The sequence below is a fragment of the Poeciliopsis prolifica genome, unplaced genomic scaffold (genome assembly GCF_027474105.1).
Source record: "Poeciliopsis prolifica strain line A6 unplaced genomic scaffold, Auburn_PproV2 SCAFFOLD029, whole genome shotgun sequence".
NCBI lineage: Eukaryota > Metazoa > Chordata > Actinopteri > Cyprinodontiformes > Poeciliidae > Poeciliopsis > Poeciliopsis prolifica.
The window spans coordinates 4,440,168-4,465,865 of record NW_026562404.1 but is presented as its reverse complement, the minus strand read 5'-3'; the positions used below and the strand labels follow the sequence as shown (position 1 = coordinate 4,465,865).

Sequence of the window (25,698 nt, the reverse complement as noted above, 5' to 3'; positions counted from 1 at the left end):
TTATGTGTCGGTTCAATACGGGATGCACATTTAACGGGCAAATATGGGAACAAATACAGCAACAAAATGCTGTATTTTACAGGATGGGTGGCAATCCTATTCAGGGGTGCTGACGTACAGTTTTAGGGATGGGCAAGATACGCCACTGCTTGACATTAACAAGGAGAGACAGATGAACATTTTTCCCTGTTCGTCCGAGAAATGGTGAATTAAAAGTTCCTGGACGTCAGACAACATCCGGGTCTCATTGTGTGTCTCTGCTTATTTCCAGGCCCAAATGAGCAACTTCATGTTTAGAAACAAGAAAATGCGCAACCCGCGACTTAAATAAATAAATAAGCCTGAAATCACTTAGAACAATCGGACTTGACAGAAACTCAAAAGAGTTCCTGACTGTCCAGCAGCAAATGCGCATCTCTCTCTACCTCCATTGTTTACGTTTCTGTTGCTGCTGACAACTGTTGCATAGAAACGGCGGTCGCTCCCCAAGACGCAAATAGAAAATAACATTACAAAAGAAAATAGTGACGAACAGTGATTTGGATAAGTAACTTTAATCTGATTACTGCATTTGAAATAGTAACGCATTAGATTGCTCGTTACTGAAAGACGAGGACAGTTAAAACAAAGTGCCGATTACGCACAGATCGTCAGAACACTTGATTTGTCGGCCCATTACGTCACAGCGCCGCCTGTATTCTTGTGCTGAGACGTCATAGGTTGTGATGTCACATACTGCTTTGTTGTGTAACACTGGGTATAAATAACTCCAGTTTGTTCAAGACAGTTGTAGAAGAGTGAAGATCGAGTACAGCAATGGATGTGAGAAGAGAAGTGCGATTTTTAATCAATGTTCATGCAATACCGGCGATTGAAGAATACATTTTTCAAATTGAAGAGGAGGCCTGGTCGGACCTTGACCATTTGTACCAGGACGAGGGAGTGACAGAGAGGACAAGATACCTGGTCAGATTTTTGACAGAGGTTTTCTCCAATTTGGTAAAGGACGTTTCTGAGAACCTGGCTTACGGATATGGCGATCTAAAAGTTATGTTTGGTAGCCAGGTCTCTCAGGCCTTTGCCCGGGCGATGGGAGACGACACGGTCATCCACGGAGAGTGTGCTGCAGTGATCGACATGCTTTTCTTGAAGCATCTCATCATGCAGCACACTCTCGGTGGATGACGAAGACCCCGTGTCTCTTCTTCGGCCGGGCTTAGGCCTCAGTTCCTTGGTGCGAGCTGTCATCAGTATCGTCCACGAACTGGTGACAGCAAGACGCCAAGGGACTGAGGGCGTCCTTAGAGGAGCAGAGCAAGGACACAGTGCGACTTTTGTTAAGTCATTGCTGTGTCTAGGCATCAGGGAGTCCAAGACACGGAGGTGTTTTGATTCCCTGATGGAGGTACAGGAGCGAATGGTTAATAACATTTGCGCTGCCATCGAGGGCCATCCGGTAGAAATCCAGGTGGACTGGGTCCCTAGACTCACAAAAAAGGTTTTTAAGGGCCTCAGGAAAACTGTGAATGTTCCGGATGGGCTCTGGCTTCATGGAGCGAGGTCGTTGACGATATAATCATCCACTGCCTTTTGAGCCAATTGGAGAAGCACCAGAAAAAAAGAGCCGGCTTTTTCACGAGACTTTTTCTGGTGCACATAACATCTTTAAAAGGTATGTCACCAAGTGACATACCTTTTAAATGTCACTTGGTGACTACCTTTTAAAGATGTTATGCGACTATTGATCTCGGCTCCATGACGCCCCCTGTGCCTCCGCCTCTCTGCTCCTCAGTTGTTTCCAGGTATCAAGTCGCCTCTCTGTTCCTCCATCGTCCTGGTATAGAGACGACCCAGTTTCCCCCGTCGATCTCTCCCCGAGACAGCTCTCCATGCCTTCATCGGTCCCGACCCCAGAAGCCTCAACATCCGATTCTGGTAACAAGTCTCTCTTGATTACTCTCCATGTTTGGGGTTTTTTACCTTGACTAAATAGTTGCCACAGCAATTATTTTCAATCATTTGAACTTTATCTTTAAATGTTCCTTAAAAATGGATGCACGGTTGGTAGCACTGTCGCCTTGCAGCAAGAAGGTCCAATTCTCGGCCCGGGGTCTTTCTGTATGGGTTCTCTCCGGGTACTCCGGCTTCCTCCCAGTTTAAAAAGATGACTGTTTAGCACCAGCACCACTTGTGACCCCTCTACGGATAAAAATGTGTTTTACAAAATGATCTAGATTTTTTAAAATTGGAATATGTCACTTCGACTTCCAATTTAACACAGAGGGAGATGGCAGCCAAAAAATTACATTTTTATTATGAAATAATAAAGAAGTTGTCGTCTTCTTTTATCTGCATGGGGGAAATAAAAGAAGTCAGCGATGACCAGCACGTAGACGACCCTGGGTTTGCTGTCAGAGCACACAGCAGTTCCACAACTCAGATTGCTGCACAGATTTGTGAGACTTATCTTAATCTTACAGATTATAATGGCGTTGAGTTGTGCAGCTTTACCGACGCGTTCATTCATGGCTGCTTTTCCGCTTATTGCGCTGCTCATATTGGTCTTGATGTTTGCAGTTTTCTGGAGCGCAACGCGAAACTTGACGCCGTTCACAGGTAAAATGAGTGGATATTTATATTTATGTGGCCCGGGAAATACTTAGCCTCACAGGACACAATAACTGGAGTTCTTAATGTGCAGTATATTTTATTCTTTTTAGTTGAGACAGATTAAACAAAGCTGTCTTGCTGCTTACTTGTGTTCAGCCATCAGAACATGCATGTATTGAACAGTAAGAAATAGGAAATCAAAAAGAAAAAAAAAGTACAATAGATAAAAGACAAGTAAAGAAATAAGGCAGTTGCCTCAGGCTGCACAAATAAAACAGAGAGCTGCATTACCACACACTGATTTAAAGCACATGGAATTGTGATTATTTGATCAACACTCACATTCTGTTTTGGATGATTAAATTAGAGACATGACCAAGTCATGTAAAGAAATGATCACTTGTATCATGTCATCATAGTTGACACTTTATGCTTTAGTTCTCAGTTACTATGAACAAACTGGCACCTCTTATATGCGTTCTGAAAACACCAAAACATTTTTTTTCTGGCTTTACTTTTCAAGATTCAACAATCAGAAAGAGAGGCTTGGTAATGTTGACCTCGATGGCAGAGACCCGAGAGTACAGCAAATGATGACCAGAAGACAGAAAGGCCTGTGCTACATTTGCCAAACAAACACAAACTTTCAAACTATTCACAATCAAACATGGCGGTGGTAGTATGATGGTCTGGGCTGCTTTGCTGCTGTTGTTTCTCTCAATACTTGGCATAAATCATATTCAAAAAAAAGGTCTATGTTTGTCTGATGTTCAAATGATGACCTGAAATGTGTCAATATGAGAAATAGGCAAAAACAGAAGAGATCTGTAAGGAAGCAAATACTTCTTACACCAGTGCGGTTCCTTAATGTTTTTGAGGAAAGTACCAACATTCTTAAGGAGGCCAAGGACTTAGATAAACTTGGATCAAAAATAGTTAGTTTGACGTAACGGCGTTAAACCTGAAATCAGATCATTCCTTTGAACTGCCTCGGTCAACATCTGTCTCTGCTGCCGCCGTCCCTTGAGAATACAGTTTTAATTGCTGTTCGACATTATCTGTTTATTCTCCCGTGTATCTGTTTACTGTTTATTTATTTTGTGATCACATTTTAGTCATGTGGGAGAGGGGGGCGGCCCCAAGTCCTTCTGCAAGGACATTCCACCTGTCAGATATAATTTCCTGAGAGTTTTGATGGAGCAGCGCAGAAACAATGCAGCTGCAGGGGACGAAGCTCTCAGTCTGAGACAGATTATGTTTACTATAGTTTCTTATTTTATGTTGATCATAATTGGGTTTAGTCTTCTGGAAGGAAGCCAGAAGGGGATATGTAATTTTTAAACAATTCAGAGGAAAAACTTTATAAAACCTTCATAGATTTTTATCAATATTTGTCAGGTTTATTTTTCATTGATAGATCTATTTAGGTGACTAGAACTTCGGCTATACGTTCACATCGTTGTCTTTCTTTCATTAAGGCAAACCTGTGCAGAAGTCCCACCATTTTCCGTGTGCTGCTAGGTAAAGAGTCCTCCCTACATCTGGAACCAATACAGCTGTGCTTGCTATCTGGAGGACCAGGGCCTGGGAGGTTGCAGGCTGCGTTAGCGGAGGGTGAGGGGCCGGGCTGGTTGCTACTTTGGCCCTGGGGGTCTGTGTGTCCCTGACTTCAAAATAGATTTGATTGCTAACAGCTGGCAGTCCTAACTCACCCGGTGTCAGAGCTCTCCTCTGATGTCAACCTTGTCAGCGTCAAGGCCCGCACAATGGAAGGCCAAAGGTAGAGAGGAGGACTGTGTCGCTGTGAAATGAGATTCAGACAGTGACTTTTTTTTTTTTTTTCCCTTTGTGAAGGTTGTTGCCGTAAATAACTTTCAGGTTTTCTGGTCACTGACAGAAACACTTCCTGCATGTGTCCAATGTAAGCAGCAGATATTTTGGTTGAGTGCTTATTAACAGCTGTTCAAACTGAGCGGCATTTGACACAATCAAGAGTGTCTGCAACCAGGAGAGCGGCTGTGGTGCAAATTCACTCACAAGCAAGCAAGTGACGACGTGTGTAAAGAATGCTGAATTATTCGGAAGTGTCCTTTAGTATTCGCCAAGGTAAAAGTGTGACTGAGCTGAGTCCTGCTATTCAGAGCCGCAGTCCGAGTAAATAGGACGGCAACTCATTAGCATCTTTTATTATCCAATTACAAACCCTGCTCGCCTAATTACCTCCAATCAGCAGGGAGAAGAAAATGATTGACTTCCTGGAGGACAGGACTCACTCTGGGACAAAAAAAGGGACAAAGTGGGTTTTTTGTCATTTACTGGAAGTGAAACCAATCCAGCTGCCTCTGGCACTGTCAAAATATTTTTAAAGATGTTTTCATACATATCTTAAGGTAATCGCAGTTTCAAAACCAGTGTTAGACTTCAGCTGCCTCGTCATTAAAATAACTTCAAAATGCTGGTGAAATAGTTAAATAGTTACATCGTTTGCATAATGCACGTGAACATTCTGCTAGTTTTGGGGCTTTAATGGATCCATTTGAATTCTTTATTTTTCAAACATATTGAGTAATTTTTAAAAACTAAAGTCTCTTCAGAAATTATTTCTTAATTTCAGAATGTTCTCTTATGCACACAAAATTGCTTGTACGGGTTTAAAATTTAAATATAGCAGAGAAACCAAACAAGGTTTCCCACCATGAGGAAGGTCCCTGTCCACGTCTTACTAGATATTTGACCATTCTTCTTGGAGGAATTGTTAAGAGTTTATCTAAATTTGCTGGTTTCCTGCCACAGATCCAGCTAAACATTTCAATAGTGCTACACTGAGGTTAACCCCAGGATCTTAATGTTATTCTGCTTCATCCATGCAAAAGCCAACAGCAAACAGGGCAATGATCCCAAACGCTGACTGCCCTGACCACACAGCTCTATGGGTTTGCAGCCAGAGCTAAAAACTCACATTTGTGGCAGGAAACCAGCAAAGTTAAACAAGCGCTACTATAATTAAACCTCATTTAGTCTGCATGATGCCAAAACATATTGATAGCTGGAAACAGCATGTGCACACTGTGCAAGGTCTAAGAGACACGTTTCTAAATATTATCAAACAGTATAGAAAAAGTGTAAGATAAATGTGTCTGGAAAAAAAAAAAAAACACCCAACATGCAACAATTCATTTAAGCTTCTTGACTCTGGATAGAATAGATCAAATCCACAATACGTTCAATTTTGTGCATCCATATAAAATACCAAATAAAGGCATTTGGAAAAAATGGTTTGAAACAAACCTTTGGCATGAAAAAAAAATAAAAAATTCATGTTATTAAATTTCACTCAAGTTCCATCTTGGAAAAACTCAAGTGATTCATAGAAAGCCCCAAATTTATATATTTTTTTCCTCTGATGAATGTATATAAAACTGTAGTTGCAGGGATTGCATTTAATACCGGCAACTACAATTTGAAACTTTTTTCCTTGTCGTCTGTCACGTTTTTGCCCAAACAGGTTCAAAATGCTGGTGAAATAGTTAAATACTAAAGTCTTTCTGCAAATAGCTGCAGGAAAAGATGAGACGAATTCTCAGCCAGCTGCAAAAACCATTATCCTTCACTAGAGGATGAAGGGCAACTGCTGCACAAGGTTGTGATTATACCACAGCAATGCATCATTATTAGACAATTAATTACTTTTGTCATTAGCACCCTCAGCACCACTGTTCTGCCGGGATTCGCAGGCGCAGATGTTTCGAACTGCAGCTCTGCAGCAATGTATCCCGTGTCGTGCTTCGCCTGAACTTTCACTGCTTTGCTTAGATTTATTTTACAACTCTCAGTTAGTTTTGAGTCTCTGAAAGATGTCAGGAAGGAGCAGAAATAGCGCAGAGGGCAGGCCGCTGGGACGAGCTGTTGTTTACAGACAGTGACAGGGATGAAGGACCTCTGCGTTCTGGTACCGGGCCCGCAGTCTCGGGGGCCACGCCAGCGTTGCTTCCGTGGCCACTCTGGAAGCTCCAGCATTAGCACACACACACACACACACACACACCCACACGCGGACACGCGTACAGATGCAAACATGAAATGCAAGTCCACGCAGGCCTGCAAAATGATTTGCACGCAGAAGCACGAAGTAAGGCAGTTTGGTGTCTGCACCTTTATCATTCAGTGAACACCCTGTTATAATTCATCCAACACTGATTTACACCAAATATATAACTGTTGGCATATGTGAAACTCTAAAATAATATACTTTAGGGTTTTAATGTTTATAATCCTACATTTTCATTTTCTTTTGTCAAACCCAAATATTTAAAATATTGAAATATTTTTGATCTGGACATAATCTACGTATAGATTTCGTCTAGATGTAGAATTAAAATATTACTTGAGTAGAACCGGTCTGACAACATGAAATAGACTAAAACTTCTCAAAAAGAATTAATTGAAGAACAGAAGAGAAATAAAGTCACTAACATTATTATTGACAGTGTTACAAAGCCATATTGAAGGAATCCTTCGAACGACAGCGAGACTGCGTCCATGTACAAAAGGAGTGCTGAAGTTCTACAATGTTACTCTTCGAGCACACTGACAACCCAAGAGGTCAGACAAGAAACCTGAGCAGCTTCTAAAGCACTGCAAGCCTCACTTGAGATAAATGTTCATTTTTATCAGTAGAAAAAAAATTGGATAAAAATGGCAAGAAGAAAACCCCTGCAGGGCAAAAAGAACACAGCAGGCAGCCAACAGTTCCCCAAAATTTACTTGAATCTGCCAAAGACTTTTGGAAAAATATAAGCTCATAGCTGTTTTTGTTTGTAAATGAAAAAAAAAACCTACTTTTTGTTTCATTTTTGCTTGATGAAAGCAGAAATGAAACAAAAATGTGACAAATATTTTATTTCAGCATCGGTAATCATAGATCAAATTGAAACAGCAATAAATGAAACATATAAAATCAGGTAAAGTAAGCCTAAGAAACCTTTCTTAATTGTGCAAATGTGAGTGTGAACTAAATAAACAGCCGTGTTGCAATATTGACAAATTCTGTTTAATATTGTGTGATACTCTTCTCTTAAAATACAGTCTTTTCTGAGGTAGACTATTACAGTTCAAGAAACATCATTATCATTTTTAAAACAGACATCAAATAAAACGACATGAAATAAATATTTTCATGTACAATATGCTGCAAAAATGAGGTAGAAATGGTTACAGAAAATGTACAATAACCAAGAGAAAAAGTTACTGTGGTGGGCAGATTAAAAGTGGACAAAATAAAAGCTTGTTTTGGTGGACAAACTGTCGACAGAGATTACATTTCTGTAATTTAATGTGAGCAATTGTGAAAAAGGATTTTTTTGTTTTTTTGTTTTTGCATTTCCAAGTCAGTGGGGGGACACTGATTGATCTGGCTGAAGCCACCAGCTGATGAGGAAAGGCTGCTCTGAGATATAAGATTGCCGGGCATCAATCAGTCCACTTCCACTCCGGAGAAATCAGAATAAGGGAAGTGGAAGGGGAGGAGGAGGGACGTTGGTGAGGAGATTCAACGCCACATGGTCATTGAGGCCTGTGGCCGGGGGCAATCCAGTCTAATGAGATTGCATTTGGGGAAAGAGAGAGAAAAAAAAAAAGAATGATGAGGACTGAGCGACAGAGGGAGGGATGACGGAGAGGGAAATATTACATCATCCTGAAACTTACGAGCTGCTTTGCCTGCAGAACGTTGCCTGGTTTTTTTTTCGGTGTCTAAAAGGACCTGCTGTAGAAGGACATGCATTGCTGGATTGTCTACATGCTGGCTTATGCGCAAAGTAATTGTAAATATTGAATTTTTGAGATGCACTGAAAGCCACATGTAACACCTTGGTCTGAACTACTAGTTGGGGTTGACATTCTACGCCATTTTAATCAAGTTTTGAGTTCAGATGTTGACGGTCAGTGCACCGGGGTTGGTTCTGTGTTTATTTTTTAATTTAGAAATACAATTTAGAACCACAGCACAGAGCTAATTTACAGATGTAGTCAGATTCCTTGACATACCTGGAAAATTGTGCAAAAAGCCTTAAAATAAATCAATATTTTACTATAGGCTCCTGGTGTTTCCATGCACTCAAACAAGAGACCCACAGCATCACTGATCCTCTGTCATACTTTAAGGCCTCTTAATATATTTTACACCGGTCCCACCTAGTGTTTATTTCTTTGTCTCATCTGCCAAAAGCCACAGCTCCAGTTAAAGGGTTAATACAAGTTCACATGTTTATTGACCTCCTAAGAAGCCATTTGATGTGAGGGAAGCATCTAGTTGTTGTTATGGATATTTGGTGACATTTGTTGCAGCTTTTAACTTTGATCTGCGGACATGTTTTACCTTCCACATCATTCTGCTCTTTGGTCATGGTGGCAACATGCATCATCAACCCAAGAGGCCAATAATAAAAAATAAAAATGTGAAAAATGGGCCCCTTTATTAAGTCATACTCCCAGATAATATTTACACAAGGAGCCCATATTGACAGGAAGTGAGCTGAAACTCAGACAACTGTTGGGATTGTTACCTCATGTCCAAAGAGGTTTTATATAGGACAACTCCAGGTCTAAAGAGTTTTATCTCAAACTTCATAAAAACTCAGATCGACTTAAAAAATTTTACAAAACTGGAAGATTTTTAGATTGCATCTTTCTAAATATATTTCTGCAACTTTAATCTAGTAGAATAAGTTATTTTAATGGTTTTTACACGTTTACCAAGGTTTGCTGATGAATGATGTCTGTGTGTGTAAATATGTGAGGAAAACACCAAATGGTGCACTTCTCAGCAGTTTGTCCAACAAAAGAAGAAATATTTTCTGTTTTCTACATTTCTCAAAGACAATCATCACTTCACCATAAACTACATTAAAAATAAATGGTAAAAGAACTGAAACAAACAGAAAAAAAAGTATTTATATATTCATATATAATAATACATGGATTTATGGCATCAAATATCCTTTGAAATACCTGAATTACATTCAATGTTACTCTTTGTAGAATATTCAAGTTTCTCTGCTGAGGTACAAGCCCAGCCGCAGTGGGTTTTTCACGAGACTGTCACGGTCCTCCTCGCTCTTCTATCTCACTCTCATCTAAGACCCTAAGATTACATACATTCTTTATTTCATATTTCTGAGGTAAAGAAATTCTTCCTGAGCATTTCAAACAATATCACATAATACAAGAAAAAGATAAAAATAAAAGGAGGAACGGAGGCAGGAAAACCGACACGATGTGGGACAAGCCGAATGCGCAGGTGTTGTTCTGCAGGTGGGAAACTGAACCTGATGTGGAATGTGAATCGTGAAGCAGGTTTTGGGTTCGTCGTGCTATATTTACTGTAAGCTCAGCGCGGTGAGACAGGTGAAGCATGAGAAGTGGTTTTGCAATGAAACATAAAAACAGTCCACTTAGACAGCTGTACTCCAGGACAAAGGAGGCCCAGCTTCACTTATTCTGCACTTGTTTTCTCCGAGAAGGTTTTTGTGTCATAGTTTGGTAAAAAGCTATTGTGAATATCAACATGCTGTGATTTTTACTTTGTTACTACTGGTCAGTTTTGAGAAATTATCAGTGCTTTTTTATATTATTATTGTGTATTTGGTTTGTCAAGTTTTTGGTAAAAAAAAAAAAAAAAGTTGCTGAAGTGTTGCTGATCCCAAGCCCTTTGAGCGACAATCCTATGACTACATTGACTGTAGGATAACATGGATGTGGATTGGTAATAAATAGGATCCTGAGAGTAGCAGCCAAAGGGCGGATTTTCCAAACCCTGATTATCCATAATGTTGGACCACATCGCCTAGCCACAAATAACTGATTTTGTCCTGGACCCAGGCTAATCGAGACACCCCTCTGATTTCCCCTCTTGGCCAAATGACTAAAACCCGTTCACCTCACTTTTTCTTTGGGAAAACATCAGGCCAAAACAAACAGTATACCATGGCAGGTTCCTGCCAGTGAAAAAACTTTATCAGCGCTGCCCCTAGCGTCTAGATTCTCTGGCTCTTTTGGCTGCATAATCAGTAATTAGGAAACAACAACAAAACATTCCCAAGGCTTTAAATGCCGAAGCAAAAAACAGGGCCGTAGTGCAGTCCGAGTACGGTGACTAGCTGCTTTCTCAGTGGCTGTACATTTTGCTCCACTCTATACAAGTGTCCAGGTCCTTTGTGGTGGTGTGTGGGCGCACCTTGCAAAAGGCATTCTCAAAATCTGTGAAGTCCGGCGTTTTGGGGGACGTGGCGAGGCCGTGCATGGCTCCGGCCGGGGAAGATGCTGACGAGAGCACCTGCTGGCTCAGCTGGAGCAGCTCCCACACGGAGAAGCCCTCAGTGCGCTGCAGCACAGCAGTCATCTCCCTCTCGCTCAGGGTGCAACCCTGAGGTGTCAATGCCTGCAGCAGGACATGCTGACGGATCCCCATGTCTGGGAGGTTCACATAATACTTCTTGGCAAAGCTCTGGTGGACCGCGTCCTGCAGGAGATCTGGCCTACCAGTGGCACACACAAGAAAAACCAAACCTGTGGACCCTACCTGGATTTTCTCCAGGGTTGTTAGCAGTATCTGCCTCAGCCCCTCCTCCTCCTCCATCGCTTCCACCTGACTGAGCAGAATCACGGCGGGCTGCCGAGCCCCTGCCACCTGCAGCAGAGAACTCAGAATGTGTTCTGCTTCAAGCTTTCCTTTAGATGCCAACATAGGTCCGCTCACACGGTAGAAGGAAGCCCCCATCTGCGAGGCTAATGAACGAATCAGTGTCGTCTTCCCCCCTCCTCTAGGACCAAACAGCAGGACGGTTCTTGGCGGCCGCACCAATGGGCTGGGCCTTAACACGGGCCACAGTAGGTCCTCTTCCAGGGCAGCCTTGACATGAATGAGCCCAAACAGTTCGGTCCAGAGCAGTGCCGGGCTGCAGTCTAACAACTCTCCGTTGATGAGCTCCAGCAGTCGGGGGTCTGGGCTCTTCATAGCTTCAACAGGTGCAGAACACAGCGGAGGGCGTTTGAGAGACTGGGGGCGGCGCTGTTGCTGGGTGAAGCCCTGCTCCGTCACCCCATTCTTCCCCGTCATGCCTGCAGGAGGACTGTACTCCCCTCCAGCCCCAAACTGAGGAGACACCAGGGGCTGAGAAGAGGGCTTGTTGGGCTTGAAGGTTTGAGGGTCTGAGCTGCCTGAGCTGCTGAATCCATTTCCCCTGCACTCTGTTTTCTCACTCACTCCATAGGGAGAGGTCCCTCCAGCCTTCAGGGAATCATAGCTGTACTTCCTGTACCGTGACCGGTCCCCACTCTCTTCCTCCTCTACGCTCATTTCAAAAGCCTTTCTCTTTAATGTCCCTCCAGACTCAGATGCTCCAAGGCTGGCGCTCTGGTAGCTATATGAGCCTCCAACCACTGTGGGCCTGGAGGGGATGGGTGTAGGAGCTGGTAGACCTGAGGGAAGATATGTTGTAGAAGAATGACTGTAGCTGGGAGCAAGGCTAGTCTGGGGTGGGTATGTGCTGGGTGGGTAGTTATAAACTGGCGTGTCTGGACTGTAGCTGGGCACTAGAGTGGGTGTGGGTTGCAGAGTGTGAAGGGAGGTGGGGGGAAGTGCTGCACTGGGCTGAGGACAGAACCCTGAGGAGAGATAGGTCCCATTGTAGCTGGAGGGATACTCGCCTGAACCGCTGCAGGAGCTGCTACCACTGTAGGCCGAGTCTGACAGATTACTGTTGACTACTGACACGCTGCTCACCCCAGGGGGCCCGGCAGATGTGGCAACAGTCTTAGAGCTCGAAAGACTCTCGTGGCCTCCAGGAGGAACCAGAGGATAAGAGCCATCAGTGTTGTGTGTCAGCGGCCAAGGTTCCAGCTCTGTCTTCTGGCCATTAAGGCCCCCAAAAGCCCCCGGCTCTGGGTACGTTCCCACAGTAGGAGGTCGGTCGTACGGTGAGTCCAGCACGCCTGCGTACTTTTCAGCGTAGCGCTTCAGGAGGTTTGAGGCTGTGAGGGCGGAGATGTCGTCGTTGGCCCAGGCGTAGCTGTAGGAGCTGCGTCCGCGGCCGGAGTAGAGGTCCCCCTTGTGGGCTGGAGAGGAAGTGGTGGAGGAGACATCCAGGTGCTGCTCGGGCCACTGGCTGAGGGGCTGGGCATGCTCTGGGTTCCAGTGCATCTTTAACAGGCCTGACAAGACAGTCACAAAAACAACATAAAATTATTTTACATACAACTACGCCAAAAAGCTTTAGAGTAATGCTGTTTCTGGAGTAACTGTGTTCTACGTTGACAATAGAAAGAATAGTGAAACGTAGTTTTACCTCATTTTTATTAATTATTGACATCCTCAAATTTATTTACTGTACTTAATTGTACAGTTGCTTTCTCAGATTTCCTTTTCAAATATACCAACATAGTATATGTCCTACCCTTACATTTTTTTTGTTTTCCTGATTAAAAGTTCAATTTTAAAAATATTTTAAAGTAATGGTTGCAGTAAGTAATGGAATGGGTGGATCTTTCAGATAATGGAATAGGAAATAAGTCTTGAAATAGAAATATTTTTCCTCACTTTGTTGTCCAGCCTTATTCATATCTGGAAAATGCTTTCAAATTTTGCATACTGCAAAGAAACCCTGAGTTGACCCCAAATGATACCTAAATTGTACTATAAAGCAAAAATATTGCAGCTCTGTGTGTTAATTTTATCTTGCAGCCCTGCTGAGCAAATAAATGACGAGTTTTGGCAAGAAGGCAACAAATATTAATACATCTTAAATATTAAAAATATTTTAAAATCAGTGATTATATGTAGTCCTTAAACAGAAAACAGAATCAGCAGGTTGATGTTTTACAAAAAACTGGATGGCATGGAAACTGCATCTCCATTAGTTTGACCATTGTGAATAAAATGACGTGGTCAAGGATCCCTCCTCTGCCAAGAAGTGAACTTCCTCTGACAGGAAAGGCATCTTTTCTCTGCCAAGTTTGGCAACAGAACAGTGTCGAATTTCCTAAACAGGGAGGGGAAGTTGAAAGGGAGGCACAAGAAAACATGGAAAGCAGCAGAATGAAAGCATGAAAGCAAATCAGTGGGTTGCATGTGTTGTTTTGTAGTTTCCCAGCTCATGTTGGCGTAGCGATAAGACCCCTCCACTGTTCGCCCTACTAGTAGCATCTGCAGGTCTCCCAGAGGAGCTATTGTTATCTCCCGGTGCATGTTGCTGTGAATGCCTGCTCTCTCCGCCCCACACCCCCACCTACCACCCACGGATCCACCCACCCACCGTACACCACTGCTCAGAATGGCTTGCTGGACACAAGGAGGGAAGGAAAAGGAGGGAGTGCATGTGTGTGTGTGGACAGTGGTTTAGAGAGAGTGAGAAAGAAAAAGGGGGTGTACTGGAAGTGCAGCATAGTGAGCTATTCATCAGCACAGGCTCCTATGGAACATTGGGAAGGGGGAATGTCTGCTCCTCTAGCTGACTTCAGCGAGGTCGAAGCAGCTTGGAAAAAACAAATAAATAATGTTCTATAAATAACATTTTCACTCCATGCCTCTTTATTAAATCTGCCTTAAAACACGATCTCAAAAACATCCTATAAATGCCCAAAGCCAATATTTTGATGTTATTAGCATTAGATGTAGGATATTTTAGCCCTGCCTCCTGCTCAGGCATTAGCTTGACATTCCACACATAGCTTGGCATTATCGAACTGTCACAATTTACCCTGAGGTGAGAAATACTCCGGCCAGGAACGGCAAGGTAAAAAGGAATGTAGCAGGAGCCGTCATTGCTGCAGCTCTTTGCCTTTTCCTGCAGCAGCCGCCTGATGATTCATTATTCATGGCTGTCTGTAGGTGTGGAGCCAGGACTCTTATTGCTGTTTAAATCAAATCTCAATATCCACAGCGCGAGATTCTGCTTCTACTATCTCGCTGCTAAACTTTGACCTGCGTCTTTCCAAACCTCCCTGTGTGTGTTTTCAGATTACGCCTGTTTATTCAGTCAGATGAGACCGGCAGACCAGATGGCCGTTGGATTATCATGTCCTTCATATTCAAATAGACTGCCTTAAGTTCCCAATGGCCAAACCAGTTCAAGTGCTTCGCTAAGCTTCAGACAGCAAACACGGCTGCACAGCCCACTGCAGCAAACTGTGACATTCTCATACATCTTGCAGAATACAGACTTGTCCACACCCATATGACCACATTTTTTTGTTTTTCGGTTTTGTTTTGTTGCGGACTGACTTGCAGGTCTTTGTCCGGGCCACAGAAACCGTACATGTCCTGCAGGCCCTTCCCATCTGCAGCCGGACCAGTTTGCGAGCAGCCCCAATAATGGGGCCTGTGTGTGACAAAGATGGATGAGAGCCCAGGGGAGCTCATAAAACCTGCAGCAGGGAGGGAGGGATGGAAGAAGGCAGAGTCGGAGGGAGGGAGGGAAAAGAGAGCGAGTGGACAGCAGGCGCTCCGTCCTTTCTGAGGGGACTGTAGCAGACATTAGAGGACCCTGTGAGACGGGCTGACTGCTGTCCACTCCATCATCAGCACTAATACAGAAAACTACACCTCACCTCTCCCATCCCACCAGCTGATTGTGCTGCTTACATAGAAACAAATTCACTGTCATTTGTAAAAAAAGTGAATAAATCATTCGTCTGTGAAGAAAGCGGCAGCTTTTCAGCAGAGTTTAGCCCTTTCTGTGTAATTAAATGCTGCCTTCTGCTGGATTGTGGTTTTTAGAGCAGTAGCAGTTTGAGCGAGCTCTAATCTACAGTTCTGCCTAAATCGGAGCCATCACACAGATTAATTCATTGGAGGGCCGGTAAGAAAGCTAAGATTAGAAGCAGGAAATCAGGACAATGTGTGACGACAGTAAAATCATTAGATCAACCTCAGTGAAGGCTTGAGTGTCAGCTTATATTGCAAATTATTTAAGACATCAAGAAAGATGAGTACGGAGCTGGTAAAATGTGTAAATATTTAAGGTAAAAATGTATTTTTCTGTTGTGCTTTTGTTATTTTCTCTTTTCCAGCCTAAAACAAATCAACCCTCACGTTCACATGGGAGGATTATAGATTTAAAACCTGTGCTAGGAGTAAGCAGAGACATTATTATGATTGAAAAGTTTTAATCCAGACTTGATTATTTTGAAGCTACTTTCGTACTGTGATCACACTGAAAAAGCACTGAATATGCATATATATTTTTTTCAATTTAATATTGAACTTTCCTATGTTGACTGATGGTCTTCTTTGGCTGTGAGGCGGCTGATAAGAACCTTCTGTCCGTGGATGTGAAACTTCCCACTCTTTGTGTGTGTTTTCTCGGCCCCAGGAGAGACAGATGTTCCTCTGCTGACCGCCTTACTGTCTGTGCAGCCTTTGTGGTGGACAACCATCCAGCAGACGTGCATGGATCGAACAATCCAGTTGGCCCTGAGACAAAGCCGAAGGGATCCTATTGTCAGGGGCCTGTCTAATTATGGAAATCTTATTAATCTATTCAGGAGCAGTTCACTGACAGCTTTTGTGTCAGCCTGGGATTTATTGAGGGACCTGTGTGAGCTGCATCCTATGGCAAGTGTATGAGATGAAGACAGCGGCATGGCTCTCTTAAGCAATTTTCACTTTTAGGAGGGAGGTTTTTTTATAGCCTTAACATGCTCAGATCCGCTATCTATAAAGTCCCCTCATCCAGTGCTTATTGGAGAACACAACAGTAGTTTTTGTTCCATAAAGTAGGTATTACTTCCAGCTCTGTTGTGGTTCCTCATAAAAATATTATAGGTTTGAGGTGAAACGTTATCTTGGCACGAAGCCCTGAGATGGAGGGACCCAGCGATGTTTCATTGCTCCCCAGAGGTTGCGTTCCCCTTCTTCGTTCTCGGCTCTTTTATTTTCCATGCCTCGAGGAACAAAACATACACGGATGCAACAAGCCTTCTGGGACTCTGTGCTATTAAAATGTGCAGATTGTGGAGGGGGCTGCTTGTAAACAGCAGCATTTTGGATCAATTCAATCAGGGTCTGTTCAGCGTTGAGTTACACGTCCGTCCACTGATAAACCTAACAATTCGACATCATACGCCTCCGTAATGAGGCAGGAGTCAAACGTGTTAGAAAAACAAGATGCAATTTGAGGACAGGATGCTTCAGCAGAATATAAAAATCTGGAAATTCATCTTTGGAAAATATGGAAAGCTGAATCTTTCTGCTTAAATCCAAGAAAAAGGGTCGATCTGAAAATTGAACATGGTAAAACAACCATTTTGCTGAAATTCTTTCAATGTTACAAAAATGTAAAAAGATGATCAGTAAATAGAAACATGACTAGCAAACAAACAACCTGACACACCCTCACTGTGCATCATTGGCACATGTGAACCTCACCAGTTTCATCACAATATGTTCTAATATTTATCATAAAGATAGTGAAAGTGATCACAATTTTGTGAACAACAATCAGTCTGTAATGTTTTGATTATTGATACCACTTTAAGCCCATCCTGATTTAAAAGTGTAACATATGAAGATATAGCAAGAATATTATAGGTTTTAATATGGTTTTAAAACTAAGTGAAAATAATTAGGTTGTGAAACAATTTAAAGTATATTAGTTGTGATCAGCATAGGCAGGATTAGTAACTATTCTCACAGCCTGAATAAACATCGGACGTGTCAGGATATGTGCTTCGCCTCGCTATAGTTCTTAAAACTTCACTGACAAAGAAAATGGCAAACTTTCTTACTCCCCTTCTACACCTTAAAGTGTTGTTAGTGTTGCAATTGATTGATCAGAAATATCTGATTCTAGAAGTTCTCACAATCTGATCACCAATAATCACAAAGTGGAGCCTAAATTATTCATAGATTTAGATTTAAATTTAATTTGTTTCAACTGGTTTATGCCCGACAGAAATGAGGCAGGTATCTCAAAATAATAATAAAACAAAGTAAAAGAAATATTAGTTTGAAAAAAAGGTGTTTTTAATTTACATTTTAGTTTATTGAAGTATTTATACACCTCTAAATGTTCAACCGAAAAATATTTGCTACAGTGCTAACTTGATTTATCTTTTGCGATGGGCTTTGAAATTGGAAAGCATGATTACCATGACTCTAACCTTCAGCTCCTTCCACAGATCAGTTTTAAATGGGGACTCTGACTTAGCCACTTCAAAACGTCAATATTACTTGATGTTTAAAGATACTGGTAAAAATAGAAGATCACTTTCAACCTAAATTTGCCAGGGAAATAAATAATTTTGAGCTTAGCTTAGACTTGTCTTCTAGAATCATTTGTTTCTGATTACAAGCCCAGTTTGGCTTCACATCCTTCATCCTACGCGCATCTGTGAAAGCAAGTTGGGAATAACAGCCTTAAGGAGATATAATACAATAAAGCAATGTTATTTATCTAATAACTGAACCTGCTTTTATGTTATCAGCGTGCATAAAACTAATCAATCAGCAACTGGAAAAATAATGTAATGTTCACAAGCAGGTCAAGCAAACAATCTTTCAAAACTTTTTAAAACCCTCTGCCATCACAAGTTTAGCGTGCAAATAAAGAACATCCGAGAATCCATTATTTATGTTTCAGATCTTGATTTGTCATTAGAAGGCCCCTGAGTCCTTTGTTTTCAAGTTCACAGTGATTTATGATACTAATATCAAACAGGACATTCTTTCTGGGCTGTATGCCGTGACATACTGCCAGCCAGTCGTAAAAGCACCAACCTGAGAGGCCAACTGCATTTTACAACATGGCTGGAGGAGACGGTACAAAATTGTCTTAAGGTGGTCTTCCACTGTGGTATGAAATACCACAGTTTCATCTGCATCTGCATTATTACAAAACAGCTGTGGTACAATATTCAATTATATTACAGTTTTATATTAATATAAATCAGTGTCAAATATGCTAAATTTTAATCAAAAGATACTGAAATATTGTTTGAGGCGCTGCTAAAAACAAGTGCAAGGTGAGTTCTTGAGAGCATTTTTAAATGACATCAAGACTGGTACATATCACTCAGAAATAAATGAGTGAGGGAATATTATAACAAATCTAAGACCTACTCACACGCAAAGAAAGCACAAGCCCACACTCTCGCTCTGCCTCAGTCTGGCTCTTTTTCAATGGCCTAAAAAGATGTAATAATGGAGATCTGGTGTGGAGTTTAAACATGGATCATGAGTCCTGTCCCAGGAGGGAAAAAACAACTCTCTCTCTCCTGCAGTGGTTTTGAGGGGCGTCCTCTGTGTGTCTCTTCTCCTTCCTATCTCTGCACTTGAGATCTTTGTTTCATGTCTCACGATGACAGTTGGAGTTAGTCTATTTTATGCTTCGACCTCCACTGGGAATGTTCCAGGCCAGCTGTCAGAAGAGTTTTGTCAGTGTGGAGATCATACCACTTAATAGAGGAAGAACAAAAGATGAGAAAGTGCTCAGAAAATACACTATGAAATTAATACACTATGAAATTTACTGTTATAAATTTAACAATTAGTTTACTATTTGTTATTTTACGAGTGCAAAGTAACAAATAGTTATTGTCACCACGGCTTGTTTTTCTCTGAACTGGACGAACAAGAAGAGCGGCCAAAATACTTGGTGGCATTTGTTAACAATTGATTCATTGACAAACGTGTTTGGAATTGCTAACGATGATGCAGCGGGGAGGCTAGGTCTCATCTGAGAGCGTGCACATTTTAACGGCGCTTTTCTCAGCACTCTCCAAAAGTAGAAAGCCTCAGGAATAATTGCTGGATGCGTCACTTCATGCTCGTAATTTTAGAAACAACTCCCCCCATCCCCCGAGCCTGCTAGCGCACAACCACAAATGGCAGAAGCCGAGTCCAGCCCACCCACCCCCTTTCCCCTGCTCTCTTCAAGAGCAAAAAAACACAGGGTCCCTATTTTCTGTGGCTGCAGGCTGGCTTTAGGTCATTGTGTCCACCAATATATCAAAGAACAGCTGTCCTTAAGGCTCAGTGATGACCAATCGCCCCCTCCATCTGTCTAACCCAACCAGTCTCCCACTCTGCGGCTCCATCATTTCCATCCAATCTTCCTCGCCTTTCTCTTTACTCCCATTTCTAACCAAATCGCCTGGACCTTCTCTGCATCCAGCTCTTACTTTGTGCAGACAAATTAAGCAAATCTCAATACAGTCAATACACATGCTGCCCTGGCAAAGATTTGATCCTCCACACTACAAACATCTAATAGCATTAAAGTATTTTTTCGGGTGCATTAATTTCCTAATTAGCTGTGTTTGTGTGGAAAAATGTGTCACATTTCTGCTGCCTCAGGAATCCAGTGAAGTGCAGCCATCCAAGTGAGCCTCAATCCCCTTGCTTCTTAATTGGACCATTAATGGGAGCGGAGGTCTTCTTAATGAGCTGATAAACCCCTTGAGAAATAAAGCGCCGGGCCCGTGGACTCACAGGAGCCCGGGTCCCTAAACCTCCCCACTGCAATACATGCACAAAACAACATGCACACGCTCACACACCGGAGGCTAATTAGAGCCAATTCACACCCACACTAATGATCCCTGCTCTTATTCACACACAGTTTAGCGGGCTGTGTGTTTACTCAAAGACCTCACAGGGCCCTCCACGACAACACTCATACCACTCTGCCTGCAATTGGGAAAGATGCTGTTGTGCCCCCGCGGCCAATGTTTGCGGGGCCGTGGGATGAGATCAACTGCTCTAAAACTTAGAGTAAAACATAAAAACAGAGCCAGAAAGGGAGAGAGAGAGAAGACAGGGGTCACTCAGAGGAGAGCAGTAAAAACTGCCAGACTGGACTCTGGTGTGTAGTCATTCTCTGTGCATGTGTGCTGCTTTAAAAGAGAAGGTATCCCTCCACCAGCGGGGGCCCCCAGCAACAAGAGTTAGGGCACTCCTGGGTTGGCGGCCTGGGACTGATTTAAGAGTGTGTTTGAAGTGCAGATTACAGATTTTTGCACCAAATCCCTCCAGGAGTATCCATGGCCCCTGGAATCTCTCTCAGGTTTCGTCTCAGGTCCGGCGATTGCGGTTTCACCCAGCTTGAGGTATCCTGGACTGGCCACATGCGAGGACCAACAGCATGTTGTGTGTACAAGCTGTTGTCATGTCATGTAACCACGGGTGCATCTATTCTTTATGCGCAGAAACAGAAAAGCCAACGACAGGAGTGAGAAGCAGCAGGAAGCCGGAATGCTCCACATTCCCATAAAGTGGCATTCCAACATGGAGGTGAGAGTCTTCGCATGCTCTGCACACATACAAAATCTTTCTCAATTATGACTCCAGTCTTTAACTGAGAGCTGCAGAGTCACCAAGAAGCACATGGGTGAGCTTGTGTGTCACCGGTCTGAGAGTAAACAGTGTGACTACCTCACACTGCTGTGCGTAACCATACGAAGCTCCTTTCTGCAAACACACACTAGCAGGCTGTTCTTAAATGACCTCAACAACAGAGCAACGCTGTACATGGGAACTTACCAAGCTGTCGAACAGAGAAAACCACTGCACCCAGTCGTAAAATGAGCCCTCCCACCACAAAGGTTCAGAAGATCCCTATTAACCGGCAGAGAGACGTTTGAAAGCAGACCAACTTTTCAGCCATCCATCTGTGACATTCTTAGAGCTACGGTCTCTAGGCGAACTCAACTTAATCCATCAAGGTGGACCAGTAAGGTCTGTCACTGGATAAGTTAAAATAAGTTGGTGTTGCAATCTAAGAGGAATCCCCAGTGTGATCCAAGCATGTCAACCTAATTACGTGTGTGAACATCTTTCCAGACCTCTTGCTTTCTTATTTAGAAAGAAAGACCTGCCATACAGATATGTATCTATCAAAAGGATGAAAATTGCAAAAAAGGAAACAAACTAGCTACTGTTGCTCTATATCCAATTTTGCATGTATATGAAAACATGCAAAATTTTAAAACATGGAATGGAGGTCTTCAAGTGAAAAACTAAAACAGAATTAACCGTGAGAAATTCACAGTATCCTGCTGTATCAGGAACAAGAACATTATTTCAGTTATGTCTATTTAGTTTTAATATTTAAGGACCAGATTACCAAGGAAGTAGCAACACAAATGTGTGTATTAAAAAAAATTGTGGGCAAAACAAAAAACTTGTTTTTGCTTTGAAGACAGAAACAAAAAGTGGTTTCAGATAAACAATCCTTTTAGGAGATTTTGTCCAAAAGTCAAAGACGAAGCTGTAATTCCAGGGTCCTTTTCATGCTGCTTACACCTTACAGCCAAAACTCACTAATATTTTAATTGTGCATTAACAGAATGGATTTAATCATGACCAAGTTCTATAACAGTATTAATAACCATCACACGTTGCATCACAACAACAATTAAAGACAATTTTCATCCATACAAATGTTCTGCAAATCCCCCCCAAGTGGTCAGATAATTTTTAACAGTTAATCAGAAAGTAGGTCATGCTGTCAGTTTCACGTTCATCTTCAAGGTGCATAGGATGGTGTGAGATCAGATCATGTTTCTATTGGGTCATTGCTATAATATTCAAATCAGAGTTGGATTCATTTGATGTGGCCAAATGAAGTGTGATTAGATATTTTAGACATGTAACAATAAACCTTTTCCTGGTCAGAGTCACATTTTTATTGTCCTTGAGGTCTTTGAGGTGGGAGTTCTTATCTTTTACTCACTTTATGAACATAAAAAAGATCAGCATGTTTCGTATTCGAACATCTGAGACATATCGACAAGTACTTGACATGCATGTCAAGTACATGCATGTCTTGACATGCATGTACTTGACATCTCAAGTACAAGTCCGATTTTATTTTCAAGCAGACTGACTGGTGCATCTCTAATAAAAGTAAACATTATATCATATCAGCTTATGTTTCAGTCAAGCATTTTTAATTCAAAACAGCGTCACATCTGTCTACGCTGCCACTGCGACGCGTTTTTACATGCCGGTGCACAAACAGAAGTTTCTGTCATGAATTATAAAGTAATACTTTTTAAATTAACTATTCTGTTTGATTCTCCCTCCTTTCTTGTAACTGTCATGCCAATAATGGTCCATTGAGGCGAGTTAAAGAGCTGGGAAAAAGAGGCTCTTGAGGACGAGGCCACAGAGGCTGGCCCCTGCTGGCCACCAAACAATGCTGTTTTGGAGAGCCCGAGCACTGGACTCCTAAGAGGCCTGGTGTGAGGGTGCCCACAGGGGAGCAATGGCACTGGACATGTCAGTTATTAGGTCAGCGTTGTGGGAAGAAAAATGAGAAAAGGAGAGGGGAAGCAGGAGGAAGTGTGTGCGGTGGTAAGACTTGCATTGGTGTATCGGTAAAATTACACTCTCCTAGCTAAGGGGTGTGTGCAGCTAAACCCATCATCTCTCCATCCTTCCTCTGTTCCTCTTCTGTGCCACAGCTGTTTTCTACTGCCTGCTGATGAAACATTCAGTGCTCACGGTTTAGCATTTCCACTCTGCGTATCAAAGAAAAGTCCAGTCTCTGCGCTGAGCCCGACTTTTAGCCACCAGTGCATCTCTCGTTCTGTTTGCACATGTCCACTCCCACTTATTTTTTTTTCTGCGAGAGCTCACTGATTCAGGCAAAGTCCAACTAAGTCAAGCCTCTTTGGTGTGTAGTTTAGAGAGGAGGGGGAAAAAAAGAGTGTCCTACTCACTATAAGGGACAATAGGACTCAGCATTCTGTGGAGCTGGTCTCAGTAAGGAGGAATGCTGTTTCATGAATGCCAGCTAAGGTTAGCGCAGGTCCGGCTGTGGTCCATCACTGGCATGAGCCCGCACTGACAACAGAACAACCCTGAGAAAGACAGAGAAAAATAGAAAATAGAAATAGATTAGGCTGTTGGAGGCTGCTGTGAAAAGCTTCGACAAATGTTAACCAACACTTTCAGATGAGTCCGAACACACTGAAGCAGAGGACGATAGAGTTACGGACCAACCTGAGAGCCGTATCGGTGTAACAAAACCAGAATTCACACTCCGTCTCACTCACACACTCAGTCAGCCAAATTCAGACACACAAGGGCATTCATTACAGGCAGGCATTAAGCTGATTGTGGAGCTGTGTCCAGCCTCCAAAGAGGGTTTTCTAAATCTGCCTTACAAAAAGACTCATGCATACCATTGCTCCGCGCGCTGGGGCAATAAAGACTGCATTCTTGAGACAGTAAATACTTTTGGAGGTTCATAAGCCAAACATAGTCAAGAGATCTTTCCTTTCAAGTTTCACATAACAACCAATCTGGTAAATAAAAGATCCTCAATTAATTGTGTTGACAGGGTAGAACTATACATTTTAAAAAATGGAAAACAAATTTTACTTTAATTGACTTTAAAAGCCAAGTCGGCATATACTGTAGGAAATATCCATTTTGGTTTTGATCATTTTAGTATACATAGATGAAAAGGCAGATTCATCTTTCAGTGTTTATTGCTTCATTCTTCTATAAATTACAAGAGCTTTGAGAATGCTTGCTTGATTATTTATACACAGCAAAAAGATGAATTTATCACATTGAAAATTAAAGGAACAGACAAAAAACACAATTTTTATAGAAAATGTTATGAATTTTCACACTATTTTTTCTCTAAATTCCAAAACTTTATCAGACCACAATAATTCACAGTAAAGTAATATAGAAACAAAAGAAGACATTTATTTAGATTCCCTCATTCACATGAAGGCGATATTACGCAATGACCCCCTCGATCTGTCTCTGGACGCCAACAGGCTTCACTTCAGCAACAACAACACCCTCCACTTTAAACTGACAGCCAACTTTTACCACTCGCAGCCCAGAACAACAATCCGCGCCACAGCAGCAAACCACAGCTCCCACTTCAAACAAACAGAACCTCTTTGCAGGAAAGAGATTTTGTTTGCAGGGCGGAAAGAAGTGTCTGATGGTCAGTGGCCGAAGAGAGGAGTGAGCTACTTCAAAAGAGCTCGATTCCAGGCAAACAGCAGGGAGAGCAGCTGGCCGTGACAGCAGATCGACACAGAGATGCAGAGAAGACAAGCGACCTTACCTATTCATGCCTGCATGTCCTCCATCAGATCTGAGAGCACTAGGATAATCCCTGGAGCTGACCGGACTCGTGTGTGCACTGCTATGCTTTTTTTTTCCACATATGGGACACAACTCTGCTCTTTCCCTCCCTCCCTGTCTCTCTCTCCCACTCTCTCTCTGCTTCTCTCTCTGACCAGTGACAACAGAGGTAGCACTTAGCTCCCATCCCCCATGGATATTCCCATCCCCCTCCCCTCCTTCTCTCTCTTTACGCTAAAAGTATTTAAGTAGGAAGAGGGAGAGAGGAGGGCGTGGGCTGACCAGTCATTCTCAGAAGCAGAGAGAGAGGCCACTCGTACATCGAAACCTTGGCTCATCGAATAGTGTCCGAGTTTTAGGGTTGGTAGTGCAAGTTTGATCTGGCACTGAAATACAAACAGTGGAAAGATCTTGGGGAAACTTTTACTTCTTCTCTGGCTGACTAAAACCGTTTATCAAGTTGCTTGACAGAGTTTGAAAGTAATTACCCTGATAAACAAATTACCGCCCAAAAAAATGTCACATCACCAGTTGGTTAATGTTGTTAGTCAGTCCGGCTTTGTTAAAGATGAGTTGAAAAATTCCACTCGTCTTTAGGCAACACAATGAGAGATGACAAACTAGAAAATGTGGCTGAGCAAGCAGTACATAAATGGAATTTGGAGATTAACTTCTGCTTGACAGACACACCGGACCGTCATGTACTTTGGTGAAGATTAGAAGGACACGAGTACAAGGAGGAGGACGGCATGAAAAGCAATTTTACAAGTAGGAAACAATATAAAGGAGAAAACATCACGGCACAAAACTGGTCAAGAGAATCCATCAAGGATTGGTAAAGCATGGAGTCCAAATACTTGGAGAAGCATTATTAAAGAGTGGAAAGAGTGGAAATCACAAGAAAAACAATAGAATCGGGTAAAAACTGAAATGACTAAAACCATTTCACAAGAAAATAATTGCACAAGAGCAATTAG

The 25,698-nt window shown here is 42.4% G+C and overlaps 1 protein-coding gene across 1 annotated transcript; it reads right to left on the bottom strand.

The window, feature by feature from the left end:
* Positions 1–7,642: 7,642 nt before the first annotated feature.
* fignl2 (fidgetin like 2) lies at positions 7,643–24,835 on the bottom strand. Its single transcript, XM_055049781.1, has 3 exons — positions 24,702–24,835; positions 23,329–23,469; positions 7,643–12,819 (listed from the first exon to the last, which is right to left on the bottom strand). Exons 2-3 carry the CDS (start codon positions 23,351–23,353, stop codon positions 10,775–10,777), a joined length of 2,070 nt encoding a protein of 689 aa, XP_054905756.1. The 5' UTR covers positions 23,354–23,469; positions 24,702–24,835; the 3' UTR covers positions 7,643–10,774.
* Positions 24,836–25,698: the final 863 nt, after the last annotated feature.